This window comes from Ambystoma mexicanum, chromosome 9 (assembly GCF_040938575.1).
Source record: "Ambystoma mexicanum isolate Mex_15411 chromosome 9, UKY_AmexF1_1, whole genome shotgun sequence".
NCBI lineage: Eukaryota > Metazoa > Chordata > Amphibia > Caudata > Ambystomatidae > Ambystoma > Ambystoma mexicanum.
The window spans coordinates 698,172,190-698,188,534 of NC_090931.1; the positions used below are offsets into that span (position 1 = coordinate 698,172,190).

At 44.8% G+C, this 16,345-nt stretch overlaps 1 protein-coding gene across 2 annotated transcripts in view; it reads right to left on the bottom strand.

Annotated features, from left to right (window-relative positions):
- CPO (carboxypeptidase O) overlaps nucleotides 1-16,345 on the bottom strand; it is a 326,867-nt gene that overhangs the window by 233,250 nt on the left and 77,272 nt on the right. The window contains exon 3 of one of the 2 annotated variants that reach the window (XM_069617334.1): nucleotides 7,321-7,429. The exons of the other annotated variant lie outside the window; for it this stretch is intronic. Coding sequence (XP_069473435.1) covers nucleotides 7,321-7,429 — 109 coding nt within the window. The remainder of the gene's footprint in view (nucleotides 1-7,320; nucleotides 7,430-16,345) is intronic. 2 annotated transcript variants of the gene reach the window in all.

Here is a 16,345-nt window from a genome sequence, read left to right on the forward strand (position 1 = left end):
GGACCTTGGTGCTAATTACGGTACCACAATTTGCGGTACCATAATTAGCTCCTTCCCCATTCCCATTATGCACTATGGGGCAAAAATGGGAATGGGGAAGGGCCATGGAGAAAGGGGGAATTACTGCCCCACCAACCTTGGGGTTGGTACCGGCGGCAACCATGGTGCTAACAGCACCATGGTTTACCGCCTACCGTGTAATGAGGCCCTAGTCTTAGATGAATGAAGAAAATTCAACTAAACAAATGTGTCACTCAAGAAAAGAGTTGAATGAAAATTAATTCAACAAATTGTATTCAATGAAATAAATGAATAATAGGTTGTATCATATGAATGAACATAATTCAATGAACAAAGAAAAACCCCAGCATAAATCATCAATTAAAACTTGCTGGGGAACCAAACAAAAGGAAATGTGTGGTGTTTACTAAGTACACTGTAAGAGTGCAAGCTCGAGGATTATTGGTCCTATTTCTTATTAACAAGGATATTACAACCATGATTATGACTGCAGATCACGTGCAGAATCAGAGATAGCTTATGTTGTATGTCACCTGTGATAAATGGACTTCTGGTTTGCCATGTGTACGTTTTTTCTGACATGCGACTGGTATTTGCATACACTGGGCAATATTTATATATGACATATTGCATTACGTGGATAATGTAGCTTTCGGAACCAAATGCCTGTCATCGTCTGTTGGTTTAACGAAGTGGCAAATGTGGAGGGGCTTCCTTTACTGTTGCTGTTGGATATTTCTGTGCTTTTTGAAGGTGTGGGGCAGCAGAGGAGTCACATTTCCTCATCCCTTTTCCCCTTTCAGGCTGATGAGCTTAACTGCTATGTTTACCTCACATCGGGTTTAGTTTAGTTTGGTTTATTATTTGTAACACGCACCTAGCCCTGAGGTAACTGGGCGCTTGAACTTTTGACATGGTTACAGATGCATACATAAAGAGCACATTGACGACTTATAGGTCACAGGTTAGGCGGCTTGCATATTAATACAGGTAAGTGCATGGAAATGTCACTGGTGGTTACAGTTTGGGCGATAGTGCAGGATAAAAAACAAATGTTAATACAGTGTGAACAGTGTTTAAGTTCATAGGATTCAGCAGAGGAGGAGCGTGGTAGAACCTAGGGCCTGTTAATGTTTTTTTTATCTAAGAGCCAGTTCTTCACTTTGGCTCTGAAAGACAAGAAGGAATATTCAGCTCTGATCGTGAGAGGGAGAGAATTCCAGCATTTGGCAGCCAGAACTGGGAAGCTGGCTCCTCCCACCATTTTTAGTTTGTACTTCAGGATACTGAGGCAATGCGAGTAATAAGATCTCGTAGGTCTGGCCGGTTGGTTTCTAGAGAATTTGTCTGACAGGTATTTAGGGGCAGAATTTGATAGACATTTATGCGTGATAACTAGAGTGTGGAGCAAAATTCTGTGGCGCACCGGGAGCCAGTGGGCATCACTGTGCGTAGACCTTTGTTATTCAGCTAGGCACCATTGTGTAACGCATCCCATTTCTAATGCTCACGGGTGGTATGAGGGCACGCCATCACATTACGTGCGGGGTTTCATTCCATATCATCTGTACTGTGTATGTGTTGGCCTATTTACAAGCTTCTGGGGTGTTGATACCAGGACACTTGAGATTAAAAAAGTGAGAGAGGTGAAAGTGAAGAGAAAGAGGATGTGAGATGGAAGAATGGAGATAAAGGGGGAAAAGTAGAGGAGATGATAAGTCAGGGGGAGGAAGAAAGCGGGTATGAAGGCAATACAATGATGCACCAGAAAATGCAATATGGGGAACAATTTGAAAACATTTGAGGTTCTGGTAGGAGGCTGGGAAGTGGTATCCCACCAGGTTGGGGAGGGTGGGTAAGGACATTTTTCCATCTGGCACACTTCATCACACCAATGTAGGGACATGGTGCAGTGAAAACCTCAAAGGGTGGTGGGATCAGCTCGGTCATGGGGGTAGGTGGGTACCATGGCACCTGCAGGAATCAGAGTGTGAAGGAGAGGGAGGTGGGAAAGAATACCGCGGAAAAGTAGGCTTAAACAATGTATATCATATTTGTCACACATGTACAATTCAGGCTGTTTGCTTGATGTCAAGTATTTGCGACAGAGGAAGACAACCACTGGTTAAATTGGAAGAGGGTTATCTGCCCTAGATATATATCTGAGGGACTGGCTAAGTCTTAATAATTTGCCTTGAATGCAAATGGCGCCAGGGAGACATAAACAAAATAGGACTCAATTTCCAAGTCACTGTAGCGTAAACAAAGGTACAAAATACAGACTTAAAGATGTTAGGCATGTCTTCCTATGTTCATAGTCAGGGGCATTTCTGTGCTTTTAGAAGGTGTGGGGGGTAGGACTAGAGTTACGTTTCCACCTCCCTTTTCCCCCTCACCTCCAAAAACGACTTGGTTTTACTACAGCATGGCATTTTCATGCTGACCTAAAACTGAAGGACACCTCTGAAGTCAGCCTGTTTTTTACTTCCACAAAAAGCAGGGGAATTCCACAGGAATCCATTGTAAACCCTGCCTGTCATGCAAAAATAGCAGGCAGCTTTTGCCCATTTTGCACAGCGGTGTGCAAAAGGGAGACGCTTCCACCACCATTTTACACCTCCTTTTTGCATTCCGTAGTGCAAAAACATAAGTGCAAATGTAAGCATTCCCCTACGGACAATTTAAGCCATTTTTTTTATAAAAGCAGCTGCATTATAATGATGAAGTATTGGAAAGGAGCGGTTTATAAGCCGTGATGATCCAATAACCACATTCCATTTCATTTGCGTGAGCAGCTGTGTTCCATGCCGTGTACATTTGTGTGCAATACATACAATTTGATTCATACAGAATCTGAACTGGGCATGTGCTGGCTACCGTGATTAAGTAGGCTTAATTGTGTGCTTGTGTGGTGTTGTGTTGGTAAGTCTTCCGGGTAGATGTTGGATGGACCAATCCCAAGTAGGATTCAGAACAAAGAGAGGAACAGAATCAGCACTCCTTCCACCATGGGATGACCTAAAGATGAAGGCTGACAACAACGAGCCATCAGTTTCCAGTCTGCTGGATAAATCATCAGCTTTTGACACTATAAGTCGCACAACCTTAACCAAAAGACTCCAAGTATCTGGCGTTAGCAACACTGCTGCTATAATTCTGCAGATGGCACTCAACTAATCTTCCAGATGTCTACCTGCATTGACTCAAACAACTTCCTCAGCAAATGCCTCAGAGATAAACCAAAAGCAACCTAAAAGGAAACCAAAACAAAACAGAAATACTGTTCACCCCATACAACAAAAATTAACCCCAAACTGCAATTCATTGGCCCTCGGAAATTGGTATAACGATGGAAACATCTTCAGTAAAAACAAAAAGGGGCTACTTCTGGACAGTGTACTCACACTAGAACCAGAGGTCAACCCAATAGTACGAAACTGCTTCTAACACCTACGTTCAATCAGATACATCCTTCCATACCTAAGTTTCCCAGACCAGACACTCACCATAATCTGACTAGTACTGTCAAGAAAAGATTACACAAATATTCTATACCTAGGAATGCCTGACTACCTCATCAAGAAACTACTTCACATGCAAAACACTGCAGCAAGATTTCTGCTGAAAATAAATAGGAGGGATCAATCACCCCATCCTTGAGACGCATACACTGGTTGCCAGTGAAGAAAATAATCTACTCAAAAGCACTCTGCATCAATCACAGAGCACTGCATGAACAGGGAGCGGAATTCCACCAATCAACAATCGCCCTCTAACAGCCAAGAAGGATGCTCAAGCAATCAAGCAATGACACCTATGTAGAGGTACTGCCGTCTCTATTCTCATAGCTAAACTGTGGAACTGAACACCAAAAGAAATCTGGACCTCAGAAGGCCACCTGGCATTTCGGATACTGTTAAAAACCAGGCTATTGCCAAGCCTTTGTAGTTAACAAACCACAACAGGCCTCAACAACGATTCCACCACCACATGACCTGACACGTCCTCCGACGAATGACACTGCAAAACAAACACAACTGCCACAGTGAAAACGCCAATGGTTAAAATAGCTGGTGTTGAAAACATGTGACAACGTCTTTACTGGTGAAAGTGTTTCCAGCACCCACCTTTCTCCATTGCACTCACACCTATGGTGAAATCGGAGTATAGTTGACCAGCCCTCCAGCCAGGCACACCCCATGTATGGGCATCAGAAGTAAACAGTGTTATAACCAGTTTTATATTATGTTATGTTAAGCAAAACAAGCTTTCAGATCTGGCCCTGATTGTTCCTCTGATTATAATATGAAATGGGTTCATGGTTAATGTCCCTTTATTTGTTTATCTGCATAGTCCATCAATGGATTCGATATGATAGTCACATTTAAGGATTGTTGGCGGGGACATGTATAGTTTAGATTACATCATAGTGCCATAATGTGGATGAGTTCTAATTCTGCTGTTGTGTTTCGCCTGGTTGTGGGTGAGGGCTGTTTGCTGTTCTGCAGGCCGATAGGCTGGTAACCATGGATTGCCCATCAGGAGAAGTGGGTCCCAGGGCTCTGAAAACAGTCCTCATATGTTCCTTACTTTGCTGAATCTCATAAATAAGCAATACTTGTCCTAGTTAGACAACAGGTTTTCTGGGTCATCGGAAGTTTTTCCGGATCATGACAAGTGCTTCTGGGTCATGGACACTATTTCTCAATGACTTGAAGAGGTCCCCATGAAACCTACTAACATTGTTTGATTGGGAATGAAGTGGTTAATAAATATGGGCATTTTCCAACCATGTCCATATTGCACTTGCTTCTCATGTGTTTGAGCAAATCTCTACACACGTGTCCCCTAATTCTCCTTGGGTTGCTCAGTGACAAACATTCAATGTGCCATCATTTACAGAGCCGGGCCATCAGTTTGGCTATATTGTCTGCCCCAAAATATTACGTTTTTAGCTAGGCCCCTGAAAACATGTGTCTAGCCCAATGTGGTTCAATGCAACATGCAAGCCGAACCTGCACACATCCCAATTCAAGATGAACTCCCTTAAGAGGCACAGCATGCTCTCTGCAGGTGGACTCAAATTCACTTGTACCCTTTGCTGGTATCAATATGTGTAACCATCTTCAACTACAATCGCGTGATGAGAAGCAACTTAATCTACTTAACACCGGTTGCTGCTAGGGTAAGATGCAGTTGAGGCAATAAGGGTTCTGATTCTTGGGGTGAAATCGACTCAGGGAATGAACATTAAAGGTTGGCACCCACATTTCACCTTTATCCATTTGCTGCTGGGCACTGTTCCCATTCTTTGCAAGTACTTTTCTGTTTGAGCCCGTCCCCTACTTCGCAACATGAACTGCATATGCAGCAGCTTCTCTGTGCAAAGTCCAGGGCTATATTCCTCACTCAACATACTTCATGCTGATTAAGGGCCCCAAAAGCATCACCTGTGCAGTATCTATCACCAATCACTCTTTTCCTCAGTGACATATGTATCACCCTGCTGCCCCAAAGAAGTGAGCACAAGTGACTCTGAACCGTTTGCTGATGATACTCACTTGCATCTTAACCCAAAGGGTTCTGGGAGCTGTACCCACATTGCGGCCTGCTTGAAGCACATCACGCACTCTCCACCCAAGCTGGCACAGGCATCCTTGGAGTATTGAATGATTGGAACCTCTCATTTAAACAAGTAAATCTCGTCCTAGGAAAGTGTCCTGCCATCTAGGCAACTCGCAGGAGGTACTGCCTTTAATGTGGGTATCCTACGAATTCGTCCATGATCCCTAAAGTGGAAAACACTGCTTATGCTATTACAACCATATCTTACGCGGGAAGGCCTCCTTTTTTCGGCTATCTATATCTTCAAATATCTATCGAGGGCATCCTACTAAGGCACTCACCAAGCTCCAAACAGTACAGAGCCTTATCGCCCTGCTCATTCTCAGACTGAGGTGCACGGATCCCATAACTCTAGAAAGGACTGGCTCAACAATACAGCAATTCCCTGTGCCCGCTTGTGGGTCACACCTAGTAAGACAGCCTGGGGCACCATACAGGCCCTGCAAACATAAAGTCTGCTTCTGTTGCAAGGGTGCTGGGTGCCAACTGAACACTGCACCAAAGGCTTGATGCCGGCCCTCAGGGGCGCTACACTGACTGCCAGTTATGGTGAGAATGCAGTCCATGACTGTATCCAGGAAAACAAGTGACAGCATGCAGACCTGCCTCTTCAAACTCCTCTAAGCCTAACTATTCGACCAATCTCCTGTAACCATCCTCCCACAAGTTGCTTGTTATTTGCATGGCCAGATAGAAAGGAGGCCAAACCATGCATGCCTCAGTTGGAACTCTTTGGAGTGTCCTCAAACCTGCCCTAAGGAAGGGAGGATAGCTCAGGGGCAATGCGCTCGCCTTGGAAGCAAGACGACACAGTACAACACAGGTTCAATCCCCGGTTCCGCTCTTAGAAACCTCGGGGTATAAGCAACCAATTACAAATTGCAATTACCAAAAGGAATGAGCCAGGTTTTCTGTAATTCTTTATTGCTCGAAATGCTCACCGATTCCACAGATGGAAGTAATATGCTCTGCTAATCCCCCATCCTGCTCCACCATTGCACAGTAAGATGCCTTAGGCTCTGCCCGCTATTTGACCCGTTCATTGGGCAAGCAAAAGGAGCTGGCGGGTGTCTTCACCTAGAAGAAAGGCCCTTTCTTTTTCCCTTCAATGCAACGGACGTTTCTGCAGGTTGGTCTGAAGTTACATCCCCAGGCTCACTCACTGGACCCTATGATAGACATCTATGAAAGCTATTGGTTTGCCACATCTGTGGAACCCCCTCCGCCAATACCTTTGGTCCCCCACACACCTGAAGCACAGTACGCCCCCCTTTAAAACGATGTAACGCAACGACTTCATCCTGTATGACTCACTCACTATGTCGTATGCACGCACCATATTGTGAGTTGCCTTTCACAACTGTGTACCACTAGTGCCGTGATACCTCCGGCACTGGGCTCTATCAATACATCCAATAAATAAATAAATAAATAAATAAATACAGTATAGAGCCTCCGAGATAACATAAAATAAATGCACAGCTTTCGTTTCAATATTCAACACATTATTTTCTCTGTGATTAAATGTAAATTATATATTGAGTTTCCTTTCTTCAGATTATATGTAAGAGTCACTGGAATCTAGCCAAAGCATCAGCGGTATTACTAACAAAGCAAGTCAGGAGTGGATCCTGTGTGTGATCAAGCGAAGACAGCGATTTCATTGGCTCTCACCTCTTCCATTGGGTGATACTTTGTGTAGTCATAGCTGTCCAGTGGGAATTTAACTTTGGGTTTCGCCATGTCATGGCCCAGAAGCACATGTGCATTCTCCACCAGCACTCTGCAAGCAAAAAGTATGCATAGTCAGAAAACAATGCTACCAGGGTTGCAAAATGCACCTTCGAAAGGTAGTTAGTTGAAGTTTAGTAAATTCTGCACTCATTAGCATTATTTGCTACTGAAGTACACAAGCAAAACACTGAAGCTCTCTTATAATGTTCAATTGTTTATTTTACACAAAGAGGACAATTATTTTGAGTCAAGTAAAAAAATGTCCTCACATGATCTGCTCCTCCTCCTTAGCTATTACTCTCTCCTGTGCCTCCTTTGCTCTTTCTTTCACCTCCTCCTCCTTAGCTATTACCCTCTCCTGTGCCTCCTTTGGACTCTTTCTTTCACCTCCTCCTCCTTAGCTATTACTCTCTCCTGTGCCTCCTTTGCTCTTTCACCCCCTCCTCCTTTGCTATTACTCTCTCCTGTGCCTCCTTTGCTCTTTCACCCCCTCCTCCTTAGCTATTACTCTCTGGTGTGCCTCCTTTGCTCTTTCTTTCACCTCCTCCTTCTTGGCTATTACTCTCTCCTGTGCCTCCTTTGCTCTTTCACCCCTCCCCCTTAGCTATTACTCTCTGGTGTGCCTCCTTTGCTCTTTCTTTCACCTCCTCCTTCTTGGCTATTACTCTCTCCTGTGCCTCCTTTGCTCTTTCTTTCACCTCCTCCTCCTTAGCTATTACTCTCTCCTGTGCCTCCTTTGCTCTTTCTTTCACCTCCTCCTCCTTAGCTATTACTCTCTCCTGTGCCTCCTTTGCTCTTTCTTTCACCCCCTCCTCCTTAGCTATTACTCTCTCCTGTGCCTCCTTTGCTCTTTATTTCACCCCCTCCCCTTAGCTATTACTCTCTCCTGTACCTCCTTTGCTCCTTCTTTCACCTCCTCCTCCTTAGCTCTCACTTTCCCCAGCACTTCCTCTACTCCTCATTCCACCTCCAATCCTTTCTTTGTCCCCAGACGCACTTTCTCCAGCTGCCTCCAAACTTGCACAAACTCCTTCTGCAAGCATCACACCTTGGCACTTTCTGAGATGTATTTATGTCCCTGCCTCCCTCCCCCTGGGCTGGGCTCCCTATGAGAATCTGCACATGTGAGTGATTGCTCTCTCCAGTCGGCCCCCTGATATAGTCTCTGTTTCAGATGCGTCTATTTGTTTACTGAGGGTTTTCCGCATCTGCTGGATGAAGCCTATACAAGGGTGGTTGTCTATGATGGATTCACTGCAAGTCTCAGGCATATCCCCACAAATGGGAGCTCAGCATCATGCCAGCAGAGCTGGCATTGCTTTGGCAGCACCCGCTTTGCAGATCGTTCTCTCTGACTTTGCACCAGTAAGCTGCGCTACCATTTTGTTTGCATGCCACTTCCCCTAATAAAGCATGAAGTACTTTCCGACTGCTGGGCCTGTTTTTAAGTGCTTTTGAGCCTACAAAATTCACTAAAGCAACGGAGCACTTAACAGAGGTATACAACAATACAGATACACAACAGAGTGCCTTACCGAGGTATACAACAGTACAGATGCATAACAAATCGCTTTTCAGAGGTTTACAACATTACAGATGCATACCGGGGCACTTTCCAGAGGTAACAATAGAACATATATACAGCGGGCAGTAGGTTACAGAGGGGCACAGAGGAGGTCTAGCGGTACTGTATGCCTGGGAGGAGAGGGGCGGGCGGCGTCTAGCAAGTGAGGTGGCGCAAAGGGCGAGGTAATGGCTTATGTGTTGAGGAGGAAAGACTCCTTCAAGAAGTGCGTCTTGAGTTATTTTCTGAATTGTAGCGTGGGGGCGAGTCTGATGCTGACAGGGTGTTGGTTCCATAGTCTTGGGGCGTAGACAGAGAAGGCTTGTTTTCTGGTGCTTTCCTTTTTTGAAGTGGTGGATTTCAAGTCTGCACGTGTCCTGGCTTCTGGTGGTGCGCTGTCTGCCAGAGACGTTGAGTTTCTCGGCGAGGTAGGTGGGTGACTTGACGGCGACAGCCTTATAGATGAAGCAGCAAAACTTGAAGGTGATTCGTGCATGCAGTGGGAGCCAGCGAAGGTCGATGAGGGCCGGGGTGAAACACTTTTCAGGGGCACAAAGGAGTACAACAGGAGGCCTTTGAGGAGTGCATTGGCCCCATCCAGGTGGGATAGGACCAATGCTTGAACAGTAGATCTAAAACTGTCCAGAGGGAGGAAGGGCTTGACCTGCCACAGGAGGGAGAGTGGATGCCAAGCTGTCTAAGTTTTCTTAGCATGTGTCTTGAAGGGGAGGTGTGTGTCGATGTGGAACCCGAGGGACTTTGCACAGGAGGTGAGCTCGGGTCTGAAGCCCTCAGAGTTCATGGTTGATAGCCAGGTCTGTATGTCTGGGTGTTCGGTGTTGTTGGTGAGGAGTAGGAACGTGGTCTTGAAGGGCCGGCCACCACTGTTGCACTAGCATGATGAGCCCCTGCCTCTTGGTCAAGGTGTTGTTGGGGGGGGGCTCAGGGGATCCAATCCAAACCACCCCCAGGCCTTTTATTATGGGCAATGAAGTGGCACTGACCCCAATGTTCACCTCCATACATACACCCCAAGTGTTAGTGAGGGCACATTGAGACGCTTCCATGGGTGCCAAAGGTGGCACACACAAGATATAGTGGTGCCACTTTGTGTGTTCTATGGCCCATGCCTATTACACTCCTCTTTGTCCTTTTGTGGTGGAAGAGGTGCCTCTGTCTCTATGGCTTTCCTACACACCGTGCTTGATGTATGCTGTTTGGTAACGGTATAGGGCCAGTGGTGCCTGATGCCATGGCCTTCCCCTAAGAGTAAAACGTCTGGGTTGGACCTCAGAGAGGAGACCACATCTCGTCCCAGAAATCGATCTCATGCACATGCTGGACGCATAGGGAGGAAAGGACATGCTTGTTTACACCTATCAGTTACACCTTGGTGGGAAAGTAATATTGAACTACCCTGCTAGACAGAAGTACATGACCCAAAGCCAAGTGATGATAAACTATGCCTCCCCCCTTCACCTACTCGTGTACCCAGCGGCTGTGGATAGGGTTGGGTGGTGGTAGCGATTGCCTCTTCTTGCAACTCATAGAATGTTTGCTGCAGTCTGTTGTGTGGGGCATGTTGCTGCAGAGATGGACTGTGTCTGCTGCTCTAAGTGCTTCTGCGTAGAGCCTTATGCTTTTGCCTCCCATTCTACTGGATGTTTCCTAGGCAGTGGCAATTTGTGAGTCACTCAGGTGTGTGATTTCACCTCTCTCTCTTATATACAACCACTGACTTTATAGTTATGCACGCAAATACATATTGTGCACTTCTTGTTATGCTGTCTACTCTGTGCTGTGATGCTCTATTTTCCTGTCTGCAGACTGTGGACATACACATACTACCGGTGGGGAATGGTAATACCAGTGTTACCAAGGAATTGCTGCAGTCGGAATACTATGAGGGCGGAGTAGCAGTATCTTGATGATGAAACTGTATTTTGATTAATGAATTGAAAGATATTCAACGGGGGATGGGTCATTTGTTAGAGATTTGCTTGTCAGGAGTGCCTAAGTATGTGAGAGATGCAATACTGACATTTGAACAACCACCTTCTAGTCCCCCATCTCCTCACTTCCCCCTTTTCACAAACTTCCCCCTTCTTTCATCCAGCACTGATTCACTAATTGCTCACTGGAGGATTATGCCCCCATTACATTTTCAGATATAAAAGGGCTCCGGCAGACACTGATTTAAAGACTGTCTTCTCACTAAGATTGTGCTGAGAACAGCCAGCTTCCCCGCCTACAGACACAGGACGTGGATGGGTTCTGAACTAGGAGTTGGGGATCTGTTAGCTTGCTTACACGCACTCTACAGACTGCAGGTATTTTGGAATTGCTGCATACTAGTACAGTACGTTTCAAAGTGCTTGAAAGTGTCCAAAAAGTACACCTATCACCACATAGAACACCTAAACAAACAGAAATACACTAAAGGTTGTGTTTTCTAGCGCCGCGTTAACTGTAACTCTCTATTACCCAGGACCTTGAATGCCAGTAATTGTAATGATTCTGGTTAAGAAAACGCTGGATAACAATACTTCCTGCTGGGTAACACAGCAAATATGCAAGGAAGCTTTGAGATTCTCATATATGGCGACAGAGGACGGTGTGGTAATGTATTCAACATTCATCACCTCCCCTAGATACCAGTGAGTATGCCTTTGTTCGTATAGAAGACTGTCCTGAAGAAAGTGGCTCTAATGAACACATACCACTGAAACCGGTAGACAGTAGATGTTGCAATAGGAGGCAGTAATTTGCTCACCTAGCCAAGCAGCTCTGACTCTGTGCTTCTCGTGGATTGTCAGTAACTAATCAGAGAGAGCCTAGAGTTAATGTCTTCAATAGCGAATTTAGGCTATTGTAAGAGTGAACATTATTTTTAACCTTAAAGAACCTAGGAAACAAGCTTAGTATGTCTATAGGCTAATACATTGAATTGTACCTACAAATAGACTACTGAACAGTGCCATAGATGTTCTCTTTTTAATGTATAAGTGAAAGAGAGTGGTCTAAGAGGGAACTGTGAGGAATACTCAGTGCTTTAAGTGGGGTAAGAAATTGAGGGGGGGCCCTCGTTTGGGGGCGTGGCTTCCATTGTGGGCATGGCCTAAAACGTGCACAAATCATTGTAAGGTGCGCAAACAAATATATACATGTATGTGAGCATTTATATATTTGTATGCGCACTACTATGGTTTGTGTACCTTTCAAGCCTTATGAACATACCAATGTTACGTATTTCTAGGTTTATAAAAAGGTGGCTTGAAAAGTGCACAAACCATAGTAATTTACGCACACTTGTGTGCTTACCTTACTATGGTTTGTGCACTTTTCAAGCCACCTTTTATAAGTATAGACATGTATAACATATTTCTATGTTTATAAAAGTAGGCTTGAAACGTAAACAATTCAAGCCATCTTTTAGAAAGCGTCGAGGACGGAAAAAACCCGAGGTGGCTTTGTCCATCGACAAAGCTTTATAAAAGATGCCTTGAATTGTGCACGTTTCAAGCGGTCTTTTATAAACATGGAAATATTTCTACGTTTATAAAAGATGGCTTGAAACGTATACACTTCAAAGCATCTTTTATAAAGCTTTGCCAGCGGAGATAGACGCCTAGGGCTCTGTGATCTATCTGCTCTGAGCAGAGATCACTGAGCCCGAGGCGCCTTTCACCCTCTGCGAACCCGCGGGCTCCGTAATCTAATCTGCATATTAGATCATGGAGCCCGCAGGTTCGCTGAGGGTCAGTGACCTGGCGAGGGCAAACAAAGGCACTGTAACTTCCCTGATGACCCCTCAGATGAGGGGTCATCAGGAAGTTACAGTGACTGACAGAAGTGCCAGCCAGCCTCAGCGACGCTGAGCTCGCCTGAAATTAAACTGGCGGGCGCATCTCCCGTCGCGGCTGCGGCGGGATAATGCATCCCGCCAATGTTGTGTGGGATGGGGGGCCCCGGCAGGGCCCCGGCTCAGTCCCACCTTTTGGAGACTGCCGGGGCACAGCCCCGGCAGGCCCCGGCCCACTTTAAGCACTGGGAATACTCACAAGACGGTGCTTTTGGAAGTACTCAGCAACATATTTCCTGCTTTTCTTTTCTTATTCTATCTACTTTTAGATAAGCGGCACACCAGCGTCACCTAGATTTAGTTATCAATTAGGCAGGCGTAGACAGAACATCGTGCTATCCTTGTGTCTATACTAGTGGATGTGTACCCAGTCCCTCCTATGACCACTGTTTGAATGAGAAGTTTGTTGCTTAGTACCACTGTACAGATGTGTGTTGCCGTTTGTTGTGCTAAAACCTGTCAAGCCATTCCAGTTATTTCATAAGGTTTTGCTGGCTTTCGTAGGCCCCGCCCCATCATACGCCTATTATAGACCAATCTGGGGATCATGGCATTATCTGCATATATCACACCATCCCAAAGGCGTGTCCTCGAGATGCAGTTTCCAGGGAACCTTGTATGTGTGCATTAGGGACAAACCCGAAATTATGGGAGACATGCACTTTACACAAAACCTTATTGAGTTGAGGAGGATTTAGAGCAATGTGGGTATCTTACAATAAAAAACAAGCAGTAAGAATGACCCAGAGGACAGAACAAAACTGGGGCTGTTTTAGGTAGTGATTGCACAAATGTATGTGTAATTGTGTGTTTTTCTAAACTGTTAGAAGGCATTTTCCTGAGGCTTTTCGGTGAAAGAGTAGTAATGCGAGCACCAAGCATTGCTTTGTACGTTTGGTTATTTAATAGCAGAGAGGTCATTTCAAAGCGTTAGAGATGAAGAATGGGAAGGGGCTTTGAGAGTAAAGGAAGTGGCAAGCGGAAAAGAAAAGGAGTAAGTAGCAAGCTGCAAATTGCAATGTGGCTAATACAACCCGGAAGCTACTGCAAAGCTCTACAGTGGGGGTAGGGAGGGGAGTTAATGTATGTTATTGTGGGAGGAAGTGGGTTAGTTAAAAGAAGGGAGGCGGAGGAGAGAATGAGGTTGAAGGAAAAATCTGTGAGAAAGCAGGCCAAGTAGTTAACCTTGTCCTGAGCAGAGGGGGGACAGGGCACATAGGCAGAAAGAAGACATCCCACTATTTTCTTATTTTTTTATTTGTCCATGGTTCACAAATGAACCTTTACAAAATAGCAATAGAATTTTTTTTACATACATTTTAAAACAAAACTTTAAAATCATACAAAAGCAATTTCATACATAAAATAGCTCCAATAAAACATGTTACTTATAATCACAATGCATTATTTCCTAGTTCTTTTTCAATATGCTTCAGAAACCATCCTAGTGCAAAAATCAGAGGCCAAGAATTACCATTCATCATTCTGGCCCACAGGGCTTCCAAGCAATCTTCAAATTGAATATTTACAAATTTCATGAGTAAATTAGTTCTCTGTATTTTGAAGTGGCTACAGGTTAACACTCGATGTTTCAATGTTTCCACCGGTTCCTCACAAAGTGGAAAGCGACATTTGAGGATAATCGCCTCATCTGTATCCTTATTCCAATGAGATGTTCTTTCTCTTGTATGGAATAGGTTCATTTTAAACCTCATATAGGCTGATCTAATAGACCCACATGGAAAGGCTTCCAAGTAAGAGGAACGTGGCCTTCTTTTTGTCAGACATTTAGCATATTCAATATACATTTTGTAATTACTCATCTCTTGTACAGTCCGGCACCAGTCATGTTCAAATACTTTCTTTTTAGAATAACCGGGTCTTAAACATAGATCAGCAGATGTAATATTAACCTCAGATAGAAATGTTTGCATTTCATTTTGATATGAGTTTAACGAGGCAACATTATTCAATAGTAAATTGCTCTCCTTCTCTCCTCACATTTCTGATGTCTCTAAGAAGTCACACTACCTGCTGCACCTCCTCAGAGGTATTCTTCGTTTCCTCTCCTTCCCCCAGAAGCTCACTGTCTCCAGAGCCCTGGTTCTCTCTAAGCTGGTCTATTGTAACAGCCTCTATCTAAATCTGCCTACCTCTACTCTCCGCCATCTGCAACTTATCCAGAACATGACTGCAAAACTTGTCCTTGGCCTCAAGCCCAGGCATCGTATCTCTCCAGGACTGAAATCTATGCACTGGCTCCCAGTGGCTGCGAGGATTAAGTTCAAAACCCTCTGCATTGTCCACAAGGCCTTCTGGGGCCTGGGGCCGAAATACCTTCAACTCTCTCTTCCTAAATATCTTCCTTCTCGACCTCTCCGCTCTTCCGGCTCCAACTCCCTCAGGGTCAGTCGCTTCTCCAAGCAACGAGTTGGTGGTAGATCTCTCTCTTTGGCAGGGGCCTCCCTCTGGAACAGCCTTCCTGCCTCCCTGAAACTTGAGGAGAACCATCTCCGGTTCCGGAAGTACCTCAAAACCTTCCTCTTTGCTTCTGCCTTCAATCCCCCTCTCCCCTGTTGATTTTCTTGACAGATACTGCACTGGATACCTGGCCTCCCTTCTGATCTTGGGCCCAGGCCCGCCAGTTGCCCACCTGCACTGCCTCCCTGACAACCTCTGCACCTGGGGACTGTTTTCTTTATCCTTACAGTCCCCCTACCAGCACTTATGTTCTGCACTTACCGTACACTTGCAACCTGCTGGCCATTTTTATTTATCTTATTTTATTGTACTATCCCTTGTATTGCACTTCCCCCCTTCTGCCTTCCCCCCCGCACTTTTCCCTTTCCCGTTCCCATGCACTTGCACGATCTGAATGACACCTGGCCTAGTAGGATCGTTGTCTGTCTTCCCTTTGTTCCCCCTCCCTTTCCTTATCGCGCCTTGAAACACTTGTGTATAGGCGCGTTATAAATGCCATATCATATCATATCATATCAAGTCCTGATATAATGAGTTATTAGAAGGCATTATAATTTTTGCATAATTTGATAATTGCCTCCATTTCCTTCTGGTGGACAGAGCAATCAATCCAGGCTCATGTCTGAGTATGCTGTATGGTAAAGATAAGGGTAGATGTAATGCTGATTTTAATAAACAACCCTGTAATGAGTCCAGTTATACATTCATATTAAAAAAATAAACATCCATCGAATACAAAAGTACGCTTTCCACCTTTAAGTTGAAAAAATTTATCAAGGGCACCAAGGAGAATTTACAGTATTTGGCCACAATTATTTTTAACTGCGAAAGGAGTGGTCTAGCTCTCAAGTTCAGTTGGTCAACCCATAGCTTAATCGAATTCCTATCTGATATATAATATCCCAAATAGATGGTTTCATCGATTAACAGAATCAGTGTTTTCAGTATTTGCCATTGGAGTTGCTTTTTTTTCTTTAAACCAAAGGCCATTATCGCAGTTTTAGCTGGATTGGGGCTCAAATTGTGCTCTCTTGCAAAGTTTTCAAACAAATTCAATT